We start from the raw sequence: 22,089 nt of genomic DNA, 5'->3' as shown, positions 1-22,089 counted from the left end.
TCCCTCGACGCGTTCGGTTCAAAATCCTGCGTACCAGACCCAACAATCCCCCTGGATTGTCCCTGTATTAGTTTGGAGAGGAGTATTTATATTACTATACTAGAGTCCTAGCTATATATATATTTATATATGGGTATTTACGGGTTGTTGAGAGTTGCATATATTTTGGGGAAATGAGTTGTGAGCTTGAGATGTGGAGATGTTTTGGACTTTGGATTTTTTGTGTTTGAAGTTTTGGTTTCTCAATTAAACCGCATGCTAGAGCATTATTTTTACATGGGGGGTTTATGTTGTTTTAAAGTGAAACTTTATTTATGTCCACTCACATCTTCCGCTTTGCCTTTGCGCCCCCCAGAATGTATTGCCCCGAAGGCATTCGAGCAAGTCACGAGCCCAACTTGTCGTCTGTCAATAGGGTCTCGATAAATTCTTTCTACTTCCGCCTTGTTGTAAATAAATTCTTGTAGACGCTCATATTGCCTATGTTAGTACTACTTGAGGCCGAGGCCATTTTGTGTTGGATTGTAGTTGTTAAAAGCATGCTGGCAGTTGGATTGTTATATTGATGTAAATTATTGCAGGTTGTTTATTGTTGGTTTGAGCATGTACAGGGGAGACTCGCCAAAATTTCGTAGAATGTCTTGGGTTTTAGTAAGGGGCCCGCATCGATATGATGTCGCACTTAAAACAGAGGGTCCGCTTGCCTGGAGAGGAAATTCATGTCAGCTTGGTATCGAGCATTAGGTTCATTTTCCTTCGACACTTGCACTTTTGCTGCATTGTTGATCTAATGATTCGATGGTTTGTGTAGAACCATGGCAACAGCCGACCGCAACACGCAGGTCGTGAGTCAAAGATGGGGCCCAAATCCTCCACCACCATCTCCGCACCACCTCCTTCACCTCCAGCTTCCATCTCCTCCACCATCTCCACCACGAGAGAATGCCTCGGACTTGCGCCAATGTGCCGAGTCAATCACCCGCACCATGACTCACCGCTAAGGGAGGCGGCAGAAAGTTCGAAATTAAAAGGGTGAAAGAGCTCTGAGCCAAAGAGTCTCATGGTGGTCCTGATCCGCAGAGGCCGAGGCCGGATTACCGATGTGGAGCGGATTTTCGAGGCATCGGAGTGGTCCCGATGAAGATAGGGTCCATTTAGCTACCTTCTCAAAAGGGAATGCCTATCTAGTGGAAAGCTCGCAAAGAGGGGCTATGGAATCCAGCCGCAATTACCCGGGAGGATTCCAGGATCTTTCTCACTCCGCCCTATCCACCTTCCTATCACTATGCCAAAAAGACAGAGTTTTGTATCTGAAGCAAGGATCTACGTGTCGCGGCAATATGAGCACAAGTTTAATGAATCGGCGAGGTTTGCGCTGAATTAGTGGCTACCAAGAGGACGCAAGACGCGTTTTGAAGGCGGGTATGGTGGAGATTCACCGGGTTACCGCTAGCACGATCCCAACATGAGAGCTTTAGCCTGATATCTAGGATGTGCCGGGTGCAGGAAGACGCCGCGGAGAGATGCGCAGGAGTTGTGGCCCAAGTCCGTGGTCCATCCAAGAGAGGAGGATCTAGTTCATCCACCGCTAGTGGCGGATGGTCAGTGGACGAGGATCCGGTAGTGGGAGATCCGCACTACCCAAAGGCCCAGATGGACTCGATTTGAGCAAGCACTGCCATCTACTTGCATGCCCTAGACTCCCCAGTGCACGCTGACATGTTACGTTTGCATGGGATGGGCATTTTGCAAAGGATTGCCCTAATTCCTTTCAAGGGGTAAACCAAGCTTGAGGGCGCGCCCAAGATGCTATTTTTGGACAGCCGTGGGCATACTAAGAGGTTTTGCCCATCGATTTATTCTGATGTACTAAAGGATCGGCCAGCGAGGGGCAGGTACCATGGGTCGATCGAGTCGAGTGGTGCTACTTCCTCCGGCATCTTCCAAAGAGAGTGAACCGTCCATCTTCTCTTGAAGTGGCAGAAATTAGGGTCACCAAGCCTCTACCACCACTGCTTAGTTTCTATGACCCAGAGAGGCACAGCCACTCCGGACGTGATTACCGGTATGATCCTATTTTGCTATCTTGCTCGTGGTTTTAATTGACCCGGGGGCCACACATTCTTCGAGCACACAATTTCGTACACTATGTCGCAGTGGAGGCCGACACCCATGACAGGAAGTTTTAGTATTTCTTACCCACTGGAAGCTGCATGTTTGCAGCACCTATTCGTGAGAATGCTATGTTCAAGTAGAAGATGCATGGTTGAAGCCAATTTGATCCCTTTAGAATTGGCGGATTTGGATATCATCCCGGGATGGATTGCTAGAGAAGCATCATGCGCCCGCGGATTGCTACCAAGGAAGTGACATTCTGAGTCCAGACACAGACAAAGCGATTTTTTTCTGGGAACGAGAATTCTCCCTACTTGCCTTATCTGCTATTACAATAAAGATTACTTTTCGACCTTAGAGGGTGTGAAGGATTTCTAGCTCATATCATCGACCCGAGAGATCACCTGAATCGAAGACATTCCCGTGGTAGTGAGTTTCGATGTCTTTCGCATGATCTTCCGGTTACCCCGAGGGAAATTGAGTTCACTATTGAACTTCTTCCGTGCACCAATCCTATCTATCTAACTCCATAGATGGCACCAAACCAACTCCGGAGTTGAAGATTCAGCTGCAGGAATTAGTGGATATGGGTTTCATCCGACCTAGTGTTTCTCAAGGGTGCACCCGTGTTGTTTGTGAGGAAGAAGGATGGGACCATGAGGTTATGTATTGATTACCGGCAGTTGAATAAGGTGACAAGACGATAACCGATATCCCTTTGACCATGATTGATGATTTGTTTGATCACCAAGGATGCCAAGTATTTCTAAGATTGATCTGAAGTGCGATACCACGATGAGGATCGAGAAGAGGATGTCGCCAAGACCGTTCAGTAACGCGGTATGGACATTATGAATTCTGGTGATGCCGTGCGCTGACGTAATGCTCCAAAGAAAGATTTATGGATCTGATGAATGCAGAGTGTTTCGACTTATTTGGATCACTTTGTGATTGTGTTCATAGATGATATCTTGGTTTATTCTAAGACTTTGGAAGGGCATAAGAAGCACTGAGGTTGGTATTGAGGACTTTAAGAAGGAAGCAACTTTATGCCAAATTTAGCAAGTGTCAGTTTAATGGCTGGATAGAGTGGTGTTCCTTGGACATGTAATCTCAACGAAAGGATTTATGTGGACCCACAGAAGATTGAGGCTATTGTGAAATGGGTACAACCCACAAGTGTAACGGAAGTACGGAGTTTTCTGGGGTTAGCAGGTTACTATCACGATTTGTGGAAGGTTTTCTTGATAGCAACACCTCTCTCGCGGTTGACAAGGAAGGACGTTGTATATTGAGTGGGCGGAAGAGTGCGAACAGAGTTTTCAGTGAGTTGAAGGCGGTTGACCACCGCACTGTTTTGTTTTAGCTTTTCCCGATAACTCGGGGCTTTGTGATCTCGTGATGCATCTTGACAGGGATTGGGATGTGTTTTGATGCAACATGGCCGGGTGATTGCTTATGCCTCGAGGCAACTCAAAAGCATGAGCGAAATTATCGATCCATGACTTGGAACTTACGCAGATAGTGTTTGCTCAAGATTTGGCGACATTACTTGTATGGTGAGACTGTCACAGATTTTCACGGATCATAAGAGCCTCAAGTATTTCTTTACCCAGAAGGAACTGAATTGAGACAACGGCTGGTTGGAATTGATCAAGGATTATGATTGTACGATTGAGTACCACCCAAAGCCGAAGCTAATGTGGTGCTTATGCATTGAGTAGGAAGACTATCGTGAACTTAGCCCATATTATATGTCTATCTTCCGCTGTTGGTGGAACTACGGAAAGATGGAGAGAAATGGAGATGACTCAACAAGGTGGAATCCTCGCTTAGCTTATGTGAGACCCATTATGGTGGAACGGGTAATTGTAGGCACTGGAAGATCCTTGACTCAGATGAGGATAAGGGGAGAAGTGAGAGAATGGAAAGCGGAAGGATTATGCTATAAGGGGAGCGGAGCCTTGGTAAAAGAGCTTGTCTATGTGTACTGTAAGAATGTTGAGTTGAAAGAGAAATCATGGAGGAAGCTCATTGTTCTACTTACACTATGCATCCGGGTAGTATGAGAGATGTACCTGACGCTACTGCATATTATTCATGGCAGGCATATGAAGGGAGACATTGCTAAATGGCAGATGTTTGATATGTCAACAAGTGAAGGCAGAGGTTAGAAGCCATCGGACTCATGCAACCACTCAGATTCCTAATGGAAGTGGAGCGACACTATGGATTTTGTTTTTAAGCTTCCACGTATGCTTCAAAGGGTCATGATGGAATTTGGGTGATAGTGGATAGACTTACCAAGTCCGCTCATTTCCTACCCATCAAGGAGACCTATCCTTTGACAAGGTTGGCAAAACTTTTTGTGGATGAGGATTGTTAGTTGCATAGAGCACCTCAGTGTCCATTGTATCGGACAGGGATCCTAGATTCACTTCTCGATTTTGGAGGTGTTTGCAAGAAGCTATGGGTAGATTGCAATTCAGTATGCACTTTCACCCACAAACCGATGGGACAATCGGAAAGGACTATCCAGACTCTGGAGGACATGTTGAGGTCCTGTGTGGTTACAGTTTAAAGATGCATGGGATGTTCACCTTGCCTTGGTGGAGTTTGCTTATAATAACAATATCATTCCGAGTATTGGGATGGCTCCTTTGAGCGCGTTGTAGGTGGGCGCGGTGTGCGAGGACTCCTATTTGTTGGAATGATGGGTGACAAGAAACTGGAAAAAGTGGATAGTATCCGAGTAACAAATGAGAAGGTGAAGATGATAAAGGAGAGAAGTTGAAAATTGCACAAGACCGTAAGAGAGTTATGCAGATAATGGTCCAAGGATCTTGAGTTTACAGTCGGGGATTAGGGGTGTTCCTGAAGTTATCTCCATGGAAGGGCGTGATGAGATTTGGGAAACGTGGGAAGTTAAGCCTCGTTACATTGGACCCTATGAGATCACGGAGCGAATTGGACCGTGGCTTACAGACATAGCCTTACCTCCAGTAATCGCCTCAAGTTCATGATGTATTCCATGTCTCTATGCTCCTAAATACATGCGATCCTTCCCATGTATTAGAATACAACCTGTGGAATTGGAAGAAGATTTGTCGTATGAGGAACAACCAAGTACAGATCTTGGATAGGAAAGAATGAAGTTGCGCTCTAGATCCATCCTGTAGTGAAAGTTTTGTGGAGAAGCCAAACTGGGAAGAAGCTACTTGGGAACCCGAAGAGTAGATGCGGGCCAAGTATCCTTATCTCTTCCATTGACAGGTATGTGAATTTCGGGGACGAAATTTCTATAAGGAGGGTAGAATGTAACACCCCGACCCCGTTTATTTTCCTATTTAATTTAATTAAGGGAAAATATTAAATTATTTCTGGGTTAAGGGTGATTTTGGTCACTTTCTTATCCGGGAAGATTTTGGGACCGTGAGTGGTGTGGTTGCGTAGGTGGTACTGAGACGAAACCGTAGACAGTAGGCCTAATCGAGATTTAACGGCTTTGGCGATCAAAACTTGTTCGTGGCGTAACCGTGAAATATTTCAAGTAAGTTGGGGTAAAAATCAGATTTTCACATTTACCCTCACTTCTCCTTCCCGCTGCATCTTCTCTCCCGCTTCTCTCCGATTTTCTTTCTCTCAATCTCACAGTTCCCGCAACGGAAAGAGCGCACCGTCCTGCTCAACTCCTCTCCCGACCAAGACCCACCCACTTTCGCGGAAAGCCGAGAATCGCCGCCAGTCGATCGTTCGAACCGAAGTTTCGATCGTTGCGCCGCTGCCTCGCTGCCCAATCCCGGTGAACGTGAGGTTTCTTCTCTTTACGTGTTCTAGCTGATTTTGGGATAGGTTTGGATCGAATTTGAAGTTTGGAACCGAATTGGAAATCCTAGGTTTTGGCCGGATTTCAATTTGAAATTCCGGCCACTTGCCGTCCGAATTGGATGTTGCCGTAGTTGAAAAAGTTGCTCCATTCTTCGAGTAGTATCTAGGATTGGAAGGGTGAGCGTTGGTTTGGAGATTTTCCGTCGCCGAAATCTCTCTACACACCCGCGCCGCCGGCGCGTGGCGGCGCGTGGGCAAGGTGGGTGAAGTTGTTTTTCGTCCTGTTGAGATCCTTAGGCTGTCACGAGTGCGTAGGATTTCGCGGATCTCAATTTGGATATCGTTTGACTATCGAACGGATTTCGCATATTGTGCGTTATCCGGGTTCGATAAGTTCTGACCGTTGGATCGTTTCCAAATTGAAGTATGTTGATTTAGGTACTCTTAGAAACCTGTAGGAATTCGCGGATCGTGAATTGGAGCCCCGGATGTTCCGATTCAAGAATGTGAAGTTTAGGGAAATCGCGATCACCGTGCGATTAAGCGAATTCCAATCTGTAGAATCGACCTTAGGATGTTCCTTGGACGTGAGCGCACCGGGAACTTGGGGATTTAAGTATTTCCTTTCGTGAACTTCCGTTTTGGAAGTACGTCTGTTAATCAAGGATTTGTATCTTGGAATAGGTACTTGTTGATCACTGCAGAGGACCCTCACGGGTCGGGCAGCTTGGGATTACTTGTGAGTGGACTTTGTTTTAAGCATATGCATGGTTTTTAATTATGAAAGTTTTGTGCATATACTTTAAATGATGGTGACTTTGATTTAATAAGTCTTTGGTTGATGATTTGAATATGTTTATATGTCTTGGCTATATATTTTGAATATGAACATATATATTTGAGTATGATGATTATGTTGATATGGATTTTGGGATGGCTATCTATATTGTCTATGTATAGAGTATGAGAGGTTGTTGTGGTGAGATTGTGGAAAGATAGGAGTTTGATGGATGGTTGTGAGATATATGAGTATGGTAGGTGAGTACCATTCCCTAGTTACTAGGCTTCCCACACACGTCGTTGGCAGTGCCGGTGGGGTGGGAAGGCCATGAGATTACGGGTCTCACACATGGCGCTTGGCAGTGCGGTGTGTGAGACACTTTCCATACGGTCGTTGGCAAGGCGCGCGATGGGGAGAGTATGTATATTGCTTGAGTATCATCACACACTGCTGGCAGCGTGGGGTGATGATACCGCTCGCGCTGTAGGACTTGTTATGAGATTTGTGAGCTACACGTGTCGCTGGCGCGCCGGCGTGAGCTATGGAGTTCCGCCCCGCTGACTACTCATCCCGGACGCGGGTTAGTGTTCGAAATCCTCGCATCACCTAACAATCCCCTTGGATTGTCTCCCCGGTACATTAGTATGGAGAGGAGTATTTATTATATTAGAGTCCTAGCTATATATATATATATATATGGGTATTTACGGGTTGTTGAGAGTTGCATATATTTTGGGAAATGAGTTATGAGCTTGAGATGTGGAGATGTTTTGGACTTTGGGATTTTTGTGTTTAAGTTTTGGTTTCTGAATTGTGAAACTGCATGCTAGAGCATTATTTTTACATGGGGGGGTTACTATGTTGTTTTAAAGTGAAACTTTATTTCGCCCACTCACATCTTTCTTTGCGCCTGCATGAGTTGCTCTCAAGGCATTCGAGCAAGTCACGAGCTCCAACTTGTCGTCTTTAATAGGGTCCAGATAAATTCTTTCTACTCCCCTGCTTTGTTGTAAACAAATTCTGAGACGCTCTATTGTGCCCATGTTAGGTACTTACTTGAGGCCGAGGCCATTTTGTGTTGGATTGTAGTATGTTAAAAGCATGCTTTGGTTGTATATTGATGTAAATTATTGCAGGTTGTTTATTGTTGGTTTGAGCATTTTATGGGGAGACTCTGCAAAATTTCGGTAGAATGTCTTGGGTTTTAGTAAGTGGGCCCGGCATCAGTATGATGTCGGCACCAAACGGGTCCGCCTGCTGGGAAATTCGGGCGTCCTGTCTACCTACGACATGATCCGCTCGTGAATCTTGTGTTCCAGTTTTGTTTCGGCTTTGGTCAAATTGGTAAAAAGCTATAAAAAATTTTCTTAAACTCTTGTAAGTCCATGAAGATCTTCATTGTTTTATGCCTGATTGAAATGTTGAAACTTTCATAAATTTTGGTGGGCATGCAACACTAATCCTTCATTTACATTTTTGACACTTGCGTTGGTATGCAAAATTCTTTTTGGGTGTGGTTTTGGTTACTTCTCATTTCACCTCGATGGTTGCATTACCTCAACATTGTTTGTTGTGATTATGAATATAATGGGAAGCAGTCCGCATTCTTTTGGAGATATGTAGATCCTTCGACTCTAAGGAGACTCATACAGTTGAGGTTAAGTGACAACTATAGCACCCTTTCGTTTTCCCTAACCCAGTAATATCTGCTATGAGTATGAATACAATGGGCAACGAATGGGTGTTCTTGGATATATGTATCCTTTTGGCTCCATTAAGTCTCTTACAGTTGATGTTAAGTGACAGTAAAAGCCTTTTCTAAGTTTCCCGGCATATTTATGGAGTTCAGATTCTCTATTTTATTTTTTATGTGAAGATATTGTTAACTAATAGTCTAAAACAATGTCGTTTGAGGTCACACATCCTATTTTACTCTAGCACATCTTGTGGTGCTTAGTTTTGAGCCAGATTTGAATTATTCTACTGAAAATAGTATAGCCGAGCAGCTATACTTGGGATTTTTTACACATAAAAATAAAGAGTATAGCCTTGTACGGCTATACTCTTTACATGGATACTATTATCTTTTTTCCACAATTTTTGTTTATTGATAGCTTAGAACATTTTCCATTACTATTAGGCCTTCACACAAGTCTCTACTGTACCCTTTTGAGTTTTTACTTTTTCAAAGTTATTAGCCGTATATAAAATTTAGCATTTCCATGTTTAATACTTGTATTTTACACGTACGTATGTATTTTTCATGTTTAATACACTTGTTTTTTACAAAATTTTCAATAATACACATAAAATTCACGTATTATAAACCCAATTTTCACATACTATTCAAAAATTTAAATCTATAAAGTATATATATATCAAAACTAGCAAATTAATATCTATAAAGTATAAACTAATGCAAATAGAATGGTTTTTTTTTTTTAATAAATCGTATAGCCGCAGGGATATACTACGGTTTTTTATTTTAAAATATAGTATAGCCGTTCGGCCCTTTTCTAAACCCTAAACATAACTCCGTCGATCCTCGTTTCTCTCTCTCTCTCTCTCTCTCTCCAGCGCCCGCCTAGACCGCCTAGCGCCCGCCTAGCCCGTCTAGCCCCCGCCTAGGCCATTTATTCAACTCCATTCAATGCTTTGTATGAAATAGCCTTTCAGGTGACCTTAATTGCTCAAGGGGATGTTCCTCTGTCTATTGTAATGACGGTATGCACAACTCTTGGGGCAGTACCCCTGACTCCTCCACTAACAAAGATATTGGCATGGACTTACGTCCCTGTAGATGCTGCCAAACTGTCAATGAGCACCGTGCAGGTTAAGTCACCTTGAACCTGTTCTGCTTCAAACAACCAATCTTTGTCCTCGACACAGAGTAATATTTGAGGGTTTTCTTGTATACCATTTCAGTTTTGTGCTAGTCATGGGATGATGGGAATTTGTCTATATATATAAAATTTTCATTTCCTTTATATGGGTTCGATGTTCAGCAATTTTGTTTTTCTTTCTCAAGTGTGTAGATATATACATCTGTTTGAAGACTTCTGTTCACTTCTTAGGAATAAGTTGGGAGAGAGCAACATATATATATATATATATATATATCATGGCTTGTAGCACTCCAATTATACCAAAGGACTTCTTCATGAAAACAGACCAAGAACTGTCTGGAGAAGACGAAAATAAAAATAGTTCTGGTTTTGAAAAAGTTAAAGAAATGCACACAAATTTTTAATTTTCAGCATTCTTTCAATATTTACTTCCTTTCCAGTATTGTTTTCTCTGTTTGGTTGGCTTGAACGAAAATGTGGATGAAGACAAGAATTTCAAGTTTTTGTTGTTGTTGTTGTTATGAGATCACTAAAATTGTTCTTATGTTGAGATGAATTCTTCAACAAGCATGGATTTGAGATTGTTATTTTTATTAATTTTTTGTATTCCTTGGTTTAGGAGGAGACCAAACAGAGGGTCTGGTTCTGTTCTTTGGAATAATTTGATATGTTCTGTATTTCTAAGTATCTTGTGGACTTTGTTTTGGCATTGTTGCATTTATAGTAGTAATGGTGATCTCTTCATTTTGTAATTTATTCTCCCATTTGTAATCCTTGTCCTAAGATTTTCTGATTAGTCTTTCTTTTTAAGAGGATCTAAAGTTTCTGATTTTTGTGATCACTTAATTCTTTTTTATTTTTTATTTTTTGGTACAAAAAGAGGGATAATTAGAAACAATGCGTCTCGAGCCATGCAAGTCTTGGAGGCCACTTAGTTCGTGGCTGATTGATGAGGAGGATGTGGAGGTGGCCTCTGAAGATCTCAATCTACATAAATGTTCATCGACTTCTTGAATGATCGGGTGTGGCCTTGAGGTGAAGCTGTTGGAGTGAGTGTGGCAAGCCATTTCTTCTTGTTGTGTATTTTGAGAAGATAGAATAGAAGACCTTGAAAGAAGGGGTTAATGCAATATATTTTCCATGTGTTTGCTTAATATATAGTGTTGGTTGAGGAGGGGGACATGGAATCTCATCCTCTTCAATCATATCAGTGAGAAGGGTAACATGATTTGAATTGGATCCCAACTCATGAACTCATTAATTTAGCTCATAACTACATATTGGACAGAGTTCTATAAACAAACGTGCTTAACCCTAATGCATAAACTCAATTATATGCTGATAAAGTTCATATTATTTTTCAGGTCCTTGGCATGATTGTTATGTGTTGACGCAGAAAAATGGTTCGGCACTTTTCCGCTCAACTTAGTGATGTTTTCGCCTTTGGTATGCTCTGGGCTTCGGTAGAGCACGTGATCTGCAAGATAACAAATGCTCGGTAAGACCTAGGGCACCGGTGTGGTACCGGCCGAAGGCTCTCCGATGCTTGAGTAAGTATGGATTTAATAAAGTTGAACTACAGATCAATAGGCAGTATGCTGTGAGTTCTTATTACCTCCATTTTCGGGAATTGTGCTTCTTTTATAGACCTTGGGAGGTGTGCAAGTTGTGTAGAATTTCGATGTGGGACTGTAGACATCGATTGTGGGCTTGCCACATGTCCTAGAGGAGGAGGTCGCCCTAATCTTTGGATCGGTAGGCTGGGTGCCGAAGCAAGGTGCCGAAGGCTACCATAGACCCAATCTTGTCCACGCGTCTGATTCTAATTGGCTGTTCATTTTGGTATAAACAAATTGGACTGCTCCCCAAACATTTTATTTTGAATTAATAAGCAAAGCAAAAGTGGATTGGCTGCCTATTGTGGTTGGAGAGATTGACAAAAGTAAATTTATAGGTTTTGAATTAAATCTGTACAGGCAATGGAAAATCGCAAAAAAACTTAAAAAGGTGGAGGTCAGGTGAAGAGCGGACCAGGCCTAGTGTAATCGACATCTGCTCTGATAAGCCACAATGGCTGCTACTGTAGAGTAGCCCACAAAGCAACTGTGCCGAGAGCACTGTGCCATAGGTTGTCCATGTCTTAACACTAAGTTCCAAATTCCACCTTTAATGCCCCGACATTGAGTCACAAACTCATGTTACTAAGCTCGGTGAGCAAAGTTTTCGGAGTTAACAATATTAAGTACATAATACATATTATACTTTTCCAATGTGGGATCTACAATTTTTTCAAGAGAGAAGAGGAAAAGCAATAAAACTCTATTAAGAGCAGCTCGGTAATCTTCTCGTATAGAATTGAAGGCATTTGGAGAATTTATTGTGTATGCTTCTGTGCAAGTATATATAAATCACAACCGTATGGCCGAGTTTAAACATCCTTCTTGGTATAATGTTTACTGCTCAAATCGTGTGGGAGTCAAATACTCCTTTGAATGCTATTAGACATTAGTTGTTGATTATTTACCATCTCCCTTGAGATATTTGATGTGCTTGCAAAAATCCCATGTGATCTCAATCATAATTTCAGAAACTCCTGTGAATTTTTTGAGATTCTCCCACGTGAGGATGAAACTTTTGCATTAATAGTTAAAATGTTCTTGGCCTCTACAAATTTGTTTCGGGTCAAACACTGACTTTCCTTTTTTTTCTTTTTTTTTATAATAACTTTTCTTAATCTTGGTCTCTATCTGTTAGGAAGATGTTCTCTGAATTAACTTTAACTGACGCCATGGATAGCATGATAATAATTGGAATATTTACAAAGCAAATTGGGCATGAATTTGATATCAGATAGATGATGTATTTGGGTTGGCATCGTGGGTTGTGGGAGGGAGGTAAAAAGGTGGTGGTCATTGGTCAATTCAAGAGCGGATCTCAGTCGGCCCAGAGAGAGATCAGATGTCGTTATCTCTGCCACAACCGCTCTGACAAGTCAACTGCCTTTCCACAATGATGCCAACCAGCCAACTGAGATTAGCCGTCAACTTGGGAGCCAAATACGTGGCCCCTCAGCATCTTTGTAGAAGCCTATTATAACCTATGTTGCACGGACACTCCAAACTGCTGGAGTGTCGGAGTGTCGGACACGCCGACACGGCTCCAACATGCCCCCGACACGGTTTGACACGGTCAACGGTTGGGACACGGTCAAGACATGGCTCCAACACGGTCAAGACACGACAGGGACCAGTTTGAAATTTTCAAAATAAAATATGGGGTCTAAACGTGATTTTTGAAACTTTTGGTGGACTGATTTGAAATATTTTTAAAAATAGGAGCTAAAAGTGGGAAAAGACTTTTTAATACCTCAATCTCACTTTTTTCTGCTGCCAAAGTTTATTTCCTTCATCACAGCTCTTCTCCTCCCCTTCTCCTGGTTTTGCACAAGGTAACTCTCTTTGCAATTTTTTTTTTCTCTATTTTCAAATGCATTTATTTATGTTCTCTATTTTCTTTTCTTATCTCTCTCCACAACAGTAGAAGAGTTGGACTTGGTGGTGAGGTGACAATTCTTTCTTCTGTTTTTTTAAGAGAACACAACAAATAATAACAATAACAATGAAGACATAGATGCTTGAAGAAGATTCAGAGTTAGATTATTTATGTTTTATTTTGTGGTCTATTAATTATTATGTATGGATGATGAACATGAGTTATTTGTTTTGTTTTATGAAATTATGTGACATTGAAGTATTAAGAATAAATTATTATTTTAATTGCCGTGTCCTAGCCATACCCGTATCCTAATTTTTTGAGATTTTCCGTGTCGCCATGTCCCCGTGTCGCATTCCCGCAAATACCGGCACTAGACCTGTTGTCCGCGTCTTAACAAGAGACCTTCCCGCATTCCACCTTTAATGCCCCCACGGTGGGTCACAACTCACAAGTCGGCAATCAAAATTTTAGGAGTTAGCAATATTAAGGGCTCAAAATTTTAATAAATCGTATAGCCGAACGGCTATACTACGGTTTTTTATTATAAAAAATAGTATAGCCAATGCCCTTTTCTAAACCCTAAACATAACCCGCTCATCCTCGCTCTCTCTCTCTCTCTCTCTCAGCGCCCGCCTAGACCGCCTAGCTCCTCCTAGCCCGCCTAGGCCCGCCTAGACCCCGCCTAGCCGCCTAGCCCCCGCCTAGCCCCGCCTAGCCCATTTATTCAACTCCATTCAATGCTTTGTACGAAATAGCCTTTCAGGTGACCTTAATTGCTCAAGGGGATGTTCCTCTGTCTATTGTAATGACGGTATGCACAACTCTTGGGGCAGTATCCTTCAGATTTAGTTTGTTTGTAAAACAGAGAGAGGTAAAAGACAGAAATAAAATGGAATTCTGTTATTTTTTGGTAACCTTGATGTTCCTGAATCTTCCAGTTCTCCTCTATTCTAGAATTTCTAGATGTGTTCATTTGTTCTAGATGCTTGCAAAGATAGGGTATATCATTTGTTGTTAGGCTATGTTCCTGCGTAATATGATCTCCCTTTTTGCATCTTTTGGGTCTTGGAAAAATGTCAGTAATCTGTTTGCTTATCTTTGAGTTTTCTTGGGCTGTAACAGGATCGATGGAGATTTAATTTTTCCTGATAACTATGCTCCATTTACGTATCTTGTTTAGGATATATTAGTGTACTTAATTTTTATTTTTATTTTGGTTCTATGACTTGTTTCAATTTTTTTTCCACTTATGTTGTTTCAGATTTCATGAAGGCTTGCTTTCCAGTGAGCAAGGTGCCTACATTGCAGAGTCTATCGCTGCTAAGAACATGAAACAAGCGAAGAGCCGTGTGTATGAGGATGCCACAGTACCAATAAGTTTCTCTTTTATTCATTTGGACTAATTGTTTTAGAAACTTATTCTTCAATTTTTTTTGGCTGTTGCATTTGTTTTTGTTCCCAGGATCATGGTGGTTCTAATCATTCGCAAAAGTAGAGCCACCAAGCAGGCTGAAAGGAAACTGGAAGTCTGCAAAGAAACTTGTGAGTTATTGTTGCATCTGTTTTTCCACTGGAAATTTCTTTTTGTTTTTTACTTTATGAATTTATTAGTCGCATTACAATCATTTTGATGTGCTAGATAAAGGAAGGACTGCAAATAGAGTATAGCCGCCCGGCTATACTATGTAAATACAATATATTAACAGTATAGCCGATCAGCTTTGAATACAATATTTTACCATTATAGCCGCAAGGCTCGACTGTATAAATAGAAATTATAAACGTACAGCCGGACGGCTATACTTTCTAATTAGATTCGAATATTTTAAACGTACAGCCGTTCGGCTAGACTCTTTAAATATTATTCGAACGAACACGAAGCTCGCACTCGCAGAGTCGCAGTGGACGGAACTTTCTCTCGCAGTCACTGCTTCGTCCTCCGGGTTCGGCGCCGAAAAAGACCCAACCCGCCTAGGCGCCGCCTAGCTACTACCTAGCCACCTAGCGACCGCCTAGCCGCCTAGCGCCCGCCTAGCCGCCTAGCCGCCCTCCTAGGCCGACTTTTCAAACACTGCGATTGACTGAAAGTTCAGGCCAAGCTCACAGCAGCAAAAGAAACTTCGGGAGAGAAATTCATGTTTTTGAAACGTCAGCTGCTTCTTCTTCGCACACGGAAGAGTCTATTACTGGTATGAAGCAATTCAACTATGCTAGGCCAAACCATTCAGCTTATAGCTTTTTATATTTTGGATTATCTGTGGAAGCAAGCACACTGAGATGCCTGATAGAAATTTTTTTATTTTCATCATTTTTTGTTTTGCAGAGGAGACAGATGAATTTTTTGAGTTTACAGCAGAGGATTATTATCGGATTATGAATGCCAAAAAAGGAAGGTAATTGACAGAAACCATATCATTTATAATTTTAGGGAAACATAATCTTTCCCGTGTAGCGGCCGGTGTTCAAGTTCTATAATATGCTAGCGAATATTTTAATGGGAAACATAATCTTCTTGCTTATTGGTAGTCTTGTCAATGCCTCAAGTATTTTATTCTAAAAAACTTAATAACATGAACGAAATTTGATAGGGCAATGATTTCCCACTCCTATTTTATCCACTTACACTCCTTTTTTAGTTATAAAAAAGGAGTGTAAGTGGATAAAATAGGAGAAAAAGTAGTGGGGAAATCACCACTCATTTGATAAACTATTGGGAATTTAATTACACATTCAAAGACTTATACTGATACATGCAATTGGAGGTATTCTTATGGTATTTATACTTACTATATTTCATTAATGCAATATGAACAGATAAGGTTCTAAAACACGAAAGCTTAAAGAGGCAGAACAGGCAGCCCGCAGGTCAAGGATAACAAAGGTGGTTGCTATACCCTTTATTATGACTTTCTTTTCTACTTGTTATAGTGATTGTTTCTATTGTAGTTTGTATAGGATCAATTCTGCCCCATCATCATCGGATGCATAACCTTTTCCAAATCTTAATTAGTCATATAATCGATTTTTATCTAATTGTTAAGTTCATGTGTGATGTATGCAGACTGTGATCAGGGTTCGATTTCCTGATAATCACACATTAGAGGCCACTTTTCATGCATCAGAAACAGTTCAGAGCTTGGTTGATCTCCTCACGAAAGTAGTTGCTCGACCAGAATTACCATTCTACATATGTATGCAGAGTAAATCAAAATATTGAATTTTCCATGTATGATTATGCAATAGATTCTAACATTTACTGATGCAGATACTACAACTCCTAAGAAGCAGATAAAAGACACGTCACAGGATATTTACTCTGCTGGCTTTGTTCCTGGTGCAATTGTGTATTTTTCATATAATATGCCAAAAGGTTAGCACATGCTTTTTGGTCTCATAACTTAAATGAAATATTCTCAATGGAGACACTCTTCTATATGATTATGGGGTTGCCCGTCTGCGGTGATGGCAGAGGAATCAGAACTTTTACCCGAAAATTATTTCACTGATGTAATGATATATATCTTTTGATTGTAAATAGCAATGGCTAATGCGAAATGTTTGATTATTGTATTGTCATGTCCAGCAGATGATGCTTCAGATGCCAAGTCAGGTCCCTTCCTTCAGGAAGAGATCGTGTCTTTGAAAGGTTTGAACTCCTCACTAAACATGCAGAGCCTGTTGAGTCTGCACCAGAAACAATACCAGAGGCATCACCTCCTGTTGTTCAAGAGAAGAAGCCTGCGGAGAAAAAACCTGTCAAGCCAAAGTGGCTGAAACTGTGACATGAATCACATGAGTTCTGTAAATTGATAAGAGCAACTCCCTATCTTTAAGATTGTGCTGATTCTGACCCTTATTTGATGGCCGCAACTTGCCGTCAGATAATTGTTAGGATTTTAAAGAGAGAACTTTTGCATATGTGCTTTGCTAAGGTGGTTCTTATTTTCTAAAACAATATATGAATGTTAACCATATATGACATGTCAGTGACTGTGCTTCAAATTATTTTGCCTTTTCACCTTACATCTTTGAATATTATGTTTAGTGCTGGCTAGGCATTTGTATTGCCTGTTTTCCCAACTTCCTTTTTCTGTGTTTATCAACGGGGAGAGGATCTGAATGGCAAAGAAAAACATACGGGGAGGAGGGGATTTGGACACATTATGCTCTACAAAATTTAATAGTGCTGGTTTTGAGTCGTGTATCGGGTCATGTCAGAAATTGCCACTAAATAGAAAATAGATGTTTTCAACAAGGAATATCATTTAAAGAAATATACATTATTTTTAATCTACTACTGGGGGTTACAAAAGCATTAAAAATTTAAACTAAGTCAGCAAAATAAAAATCTAAAAGAAAAAAGCGCCTAGACGCCTAGGCGGATTTTTTAATTAATTATTTATTTATTTTCTGATGATTCAATCGCTTTTGATTTGTGGCACTGGAATTCGCGTAATTGTTTATAGTTGGTGCTCTTTCTTTATGCACCAAGCTCTCATAGCTTTGCCTACATGAAGAAAACTATTGAACGAGCATTTGGCCGCAAGCTCCCGGAGAGTTTTGATGATTTTGAAGAGAAACCAGTAGCATCTGGAAGTATTGCTCAAGTGCGTGGAGCTGGTCAACAGGTGAAGCCCATAGTAGTTGTCTGGTGTTTGTGAATCGATTGGGAGAGATTTTGCTATAATCAATCTGGTAGCACAAATTTCAAACTTCATTCCTGAAGGTAGAGCCGGTCGCCTATACTCGGTTTTTAATTTTTTCATTGAATAGTATAGCCAAGCGGCTCTACGCCGGTTTTCTTTAAAAAATAGTCTAGCCGTGCGGCTATACATATTTTGACACGTAGGCGCCTAATCGCTAGGGGCAAACTTTTTTGTTGTTGTAATAAATAGTATAGCAGGGCGGCTATACCTTTCGAATATAATGTACTTAAAGAGTATAGCCGTCGGGATGTACTGGTTTTCTTTTAAAAATGGTATAGCCGTATGCTATACTTATTTTGACACGTGGGTGCCTGATCGCCAGGTGCAACTGTTTTTTCAAAACTAAATGGTATAGCGACAACTGTTTTTAAAAAAAAAAATAGTATGGGCGATCTACCGTGTTATTTTAGTTTTTAAAAATAGTATAGCCGCGCGGCGATACTCCTATTTTTGTTTTAAATTTTCCTGTATTTGTTGTTAGGCTATGTTCCTTTGTGCTTATCTTTGAATTTTCTTGGGCTGTAACAGGATCTATGGAGATTTAAATTTTCCTGATAACGGTGCTCCATTTACGTTTTATAATTTGTTTAGGACATATTAGTGTTTTTTTGTGTTCTGTAACTTGTTTCAAATTTTTTTCCACTTATGTTGTTTCGGATTTCCTGAAGGCTTGCTTTCCAGTGAGCAAGGTGTCTACATTGCAGTAGTCAGCCGCTGCTAAGAACATGAAAACAAGCATAGGGCTGTTTTTGGATGTTTGAGGATGCCACGGTACCAATCAGCTTTGGGGCTTCATAATTTGAAGCAAGGTCAAGAAAAAAAAAACAACAACATCAACCTTCGGTCCCCAATTTGCCAAACAAGTAAAACGTAGAGCATATCAGCAAATAATCAGCATACTGTATTCTCATTTGGTCAAGCTGGTTTATTTCTACCACATCAAATCATATTCCTGAGGCTTCTGCAACATTATCAGTGTGGGAGCAAAAATTAAGGCCCAAGTAACAAGCCACTTTCCATGAACCCTAAATTTAGGGAGTGGTAAAAAAAGATGAAGAAAGAATAATTTATTTCCTGGATCTTATTATTAGTATCACACCTTTTATTTATTTATTTAATACATGCACAAATAGATATTAGAGTATAGCCGCGCGGCTATACTCTATGACGAGGACATTGCTGAGGCTTCTGCAGCGTTATCAGTGTTATAGCCGAAAGGCTCGACTGTATAAATAGAAATTATACACGTACAGCCGTACGGCTATACTTTCTAATTAGATTTGAATAATTTAAACGTATAGCCGAACGGCTATACGCTTGAAATATATTCCAACCAACACGAAGCTTGCACTGGCAGTGGACGGAACTTTCTCTCGCAGTCACTGCTTCGTCCTCTGGGTTCGGCGCCGAAAACAGACCCAACCAGCCTAGGCGCCCGCCTAGCTACTACCTAGCCGCCTAGGGACCGCCTAGCCGCCTAGCCACCGCCTAGGCCGACTTTTCAAACACGGCGATTGAATGAAAGTCTGAAACTCGAAATTGAAAAAATTTAGCTGCAAATTTGAGCTTGAGATTGCAAGGGAAGCTGCCCCATTTGTGGATCCTGCTGTTTTGGTGGAAACTTATGAACAAGAGGAATGTGTCGATGATCTTGAAGGGGATGATCGGATTCAATCTGCGCTTGCTCACATTGTGACGCACGCACTTTTGAAGATGCTCCTGGACCTGGTAACATATATGTACCTTTGATGTTACTTGCAATGCATTTATGCTTTTGGACTATTTTGATTGAATTGTGTTTAAGTCTTTTAAGTATCTTGTTGTGTCTTGAAGTTTGTGAATTATATCAGTTGATATACCTGAATGTGGTCTGAATACATAACAAATCCAAATACATATATATATATATATATATATATAAAAAGCTACTATCTTTCTAATGTCTTATTGTTCTATCTTCCACCATCTCCTCTCTAAAAATGGGCAAGTAATTCACCTTCAAAGGTTTTTCCTTAACAGTTCTGGAGATCCGTTGCATTCATCTTGTTTGGGTGTTCCTTATTAAATAAGTTGCAAGTTTGATATTTGCCCTTTCAATTCCTCCTTTATGCTAAGATTATGCAAAGAAAGAATTTCATATTAGAATGCTTTTCAATCCAACTTCCCCTGCTAATACTTTCTTGTCTCAAAGCCTGAATTTTGTCAAGCACAATTGAAATATGTGATGTGTGTGTGTGTAGTATTCACTCCTTTTTTCGTTTATTCATCACTATGTGTGTTATGGTTGTAGACAAAATGCAGTTCCTCAATGATATTATGAACTCAGGAAGCTTCTGTTACAAGTTTCCCTCCTTAATAATCTACATTATGTATTTGATTTTAGTCTAATCTTCTTCTTTTTACAGCAAGTGGAGGAGGCATTCGCTTTCTGGGGTACTCCAGAAGGTGATCTGGTCCATCCTGCTGAGTGTATGCAGCAGTTACTGGAGAAAGTTAGGCGTCATAGAGTCAATGTCGATGGCAATGTCTGTACTGTCATGGTAACCACTTTGGTTCTTGAGGTAATTTCTTTTTCCTTTATCTATTGCAGCCAAGGCATGGAAATTCTCTTATGAAATTCTGTAATCTTCGCAATATAGGCATGTGAAATTTATAAGCACAAAGACATTAAATTAAAGCACACGTAGATTATTAAGTTGTCTTTTCTTTATTTGTTTTTCTGCTTTTTTCTGTTGGCCATATATCCTTTACTCCTTTCTCTTCTCATTATAAATTTAATTTAATTGTCTCAGAAAAACAAATATGATAGTTTTTTGTATTATATAATAGGTTTACCATGAGTAGCAGAAATAGACAATTACTGATATCTTATACAAATCTGAGAGGCAATTTGCTCCAATTTATATTATGATTGGTGTGGTCATCAATTAACTGATCTTATACAAATCTCATCACTGGTTATGTTTTGCAGGGATGGCAGCGGAAACTTGATCCCAGGTACAATGTGATGCAAACACTGCTTCTCAAAGCTGACTGAGGGGCTAATGGCTCCATAAGAAGGTCTTGTCAGTGCTAATGCTATGATTACTAAACAATTTTGACAGTTATAAAATCCAAAATATACCAATCCCAAGAAGTGGACATGAACATTTAGATCTTTATTCATTTATTTTTTTTTTTGGAAATTGCAATACGTACGTTTTGAAGGTTCAATCCTTCGGTATTTAGTTTGTTAAAAAAAAACAATTCACATGTAAAAACAGTAGAGAGGTCAAAGACAGAAATAAAATGGAATTCTGTTCTTTTTTGGTAACCTTGATGTTCCTGAATCTTCCCGTTCTCGTCTATTCTAGATGTGTTCATTTGTTCTAGATGCTTGCAAAGATAGGGTATATCATTTTTTGTTAGGCTATGTTCCTGCGTAATATGATGGCCCTTTTTGCATCTTTTGGGGTCTTGGAAAAATGTCAGTAATCTGTTTGCTTATCTTTGGGTTTTCTTGGGCTGTAACAGGATCGATGGAGATTTAAATTTTCCTGATAACTATGCTCCATTTACGTATCTTGTTTAGGATATATTAGTGTACTTCATTTTTTATTTTGGTTCTATGACTTGTTTCAATTTTTTTTTCCACTTATGTTGTTTCAGATATATTAGTGTACTTAATTTTTTATTTTGGTTCTATGACTTGTTTCAATTTTTTTTCCACTTATGTTGTTTCAGATTTCATGAAGGCTTGCTTTCCAGTGAGCAAGGTGCCTACATTGCAGAGTCTATCGCTGCTAAGAACATGAAACAAGCGAAGAGCCGTTTTCGGATGTATGAGGATGCCACAGTACCAATCAGTTTCTCTTTTATTCATTTGGACTAATTGTTTTAGAAACTTATTCTTCAATTTTTTTTGGCTGTTGCATTTGTTTTTGGTCCCAGGATCATGGTGGTTCTAATCATTCTGCAAAAGTAGAGCCAGCCAATGGTTGTACAGGTGAAAGGGAAACTGGGAAGTCTGCAAAGAAACTTGATGAGTTATTGTTGCATCTGTTTTTCCACTGGAAATTTCTTTTTGTTTTTTACTTTATGAATTTATTAGTCGCATTACAATCATTTTGATGTGCTAGATAAAGGAAGGACTGCAAAATAGGAGGCATGCAAACGTGAGAAGGTCCGAGAAATACAGAAAAATCTATTATTAGTATCACACCTTTTATTTATTTTAATACATGGACAAATAGATATTATAACAGTATACCCGCACTGCTATACTCTCTAAATACAATATATTAACAGTATAGCCGATCAGCTTTAAATACAATATTTT

General features: G+C 40.2%; 2 protein-coding genes and 1 pseudogene across 3 annotated transcripts in view; all 3 read left to right on the top strand.

Moving 5' to 3' along the window:
- Positions 1–21,794, top strand: part of LOC148918036 (uncharacterized) — a 54,162-nt gene extending 32,368 nt beyond the window's left edge. The window contains exon 5 of the mRNA XM_089050753.1: positions 21,702–21,794. Coding sequence (XP_088906879.1) covers positions 21,702–21,735 — 34 coding nt within the window. The 3' untranslated portion in view covers positions 21,736–21,794. The remainder of the gene's footprint in view (positions 1–21,701) is intronic.
- Positions 15,560–16,876, top strand: LOC148918038 (plant UBX domain-containing protein 1-like; annotated as a pseudogene). The gene is made up of 5 exons (XR_016125931.1): positions 15,560–15,608; positions 15,885–15,946; positions 16,127–16,256; positions 16,331–16,435; positions 16,652–16,876. The product of XR_016125931.1 is annotated as a plant UBX domain-containing protein 1-like (transcript).
- Positions 19,150–20,895, top strand: LOC148918037 (uncharacterized). Its single transcript, XM_089050754.1, has 3 exons — positions 19,150–19,499; positions 20,177–20,332; positions 20,743–20,895. The coding sequence occupies exons 1-3, from the start codon at positions 19,485–19,487 to the stop codon at positions 20,806–20,808; spliced, it is 237 nt and encodes a 78-aa protein (XP_088906880.1). The 5' UTR covers positions 19,150–19,484; the 3' UTR covers positions 20,809–20,895.
- Positions 21,795–22,089: the final 295 nt, after the last annotated feature.

The sequence above is a fragment of the Prunus mume genome, linkage group LG4 (genome assembly GCF_029339155.1).
Source record: "Prunus mume cultivar Tortuosa linkage group LG4, ASM2933915v1, whole genome shotgun sequence".
Classification (NCBI taxonomy): Eukaryota; Viridiplantae; Streptophyta; class Magnoliopsida; order Rosales; family Rosaceae; genus Prunus; species Prunus mume.
Note: the sequence above shows the minus strand (reverse complement) of the source record. Positions and strands in the feature narration are given on the sequence as shown.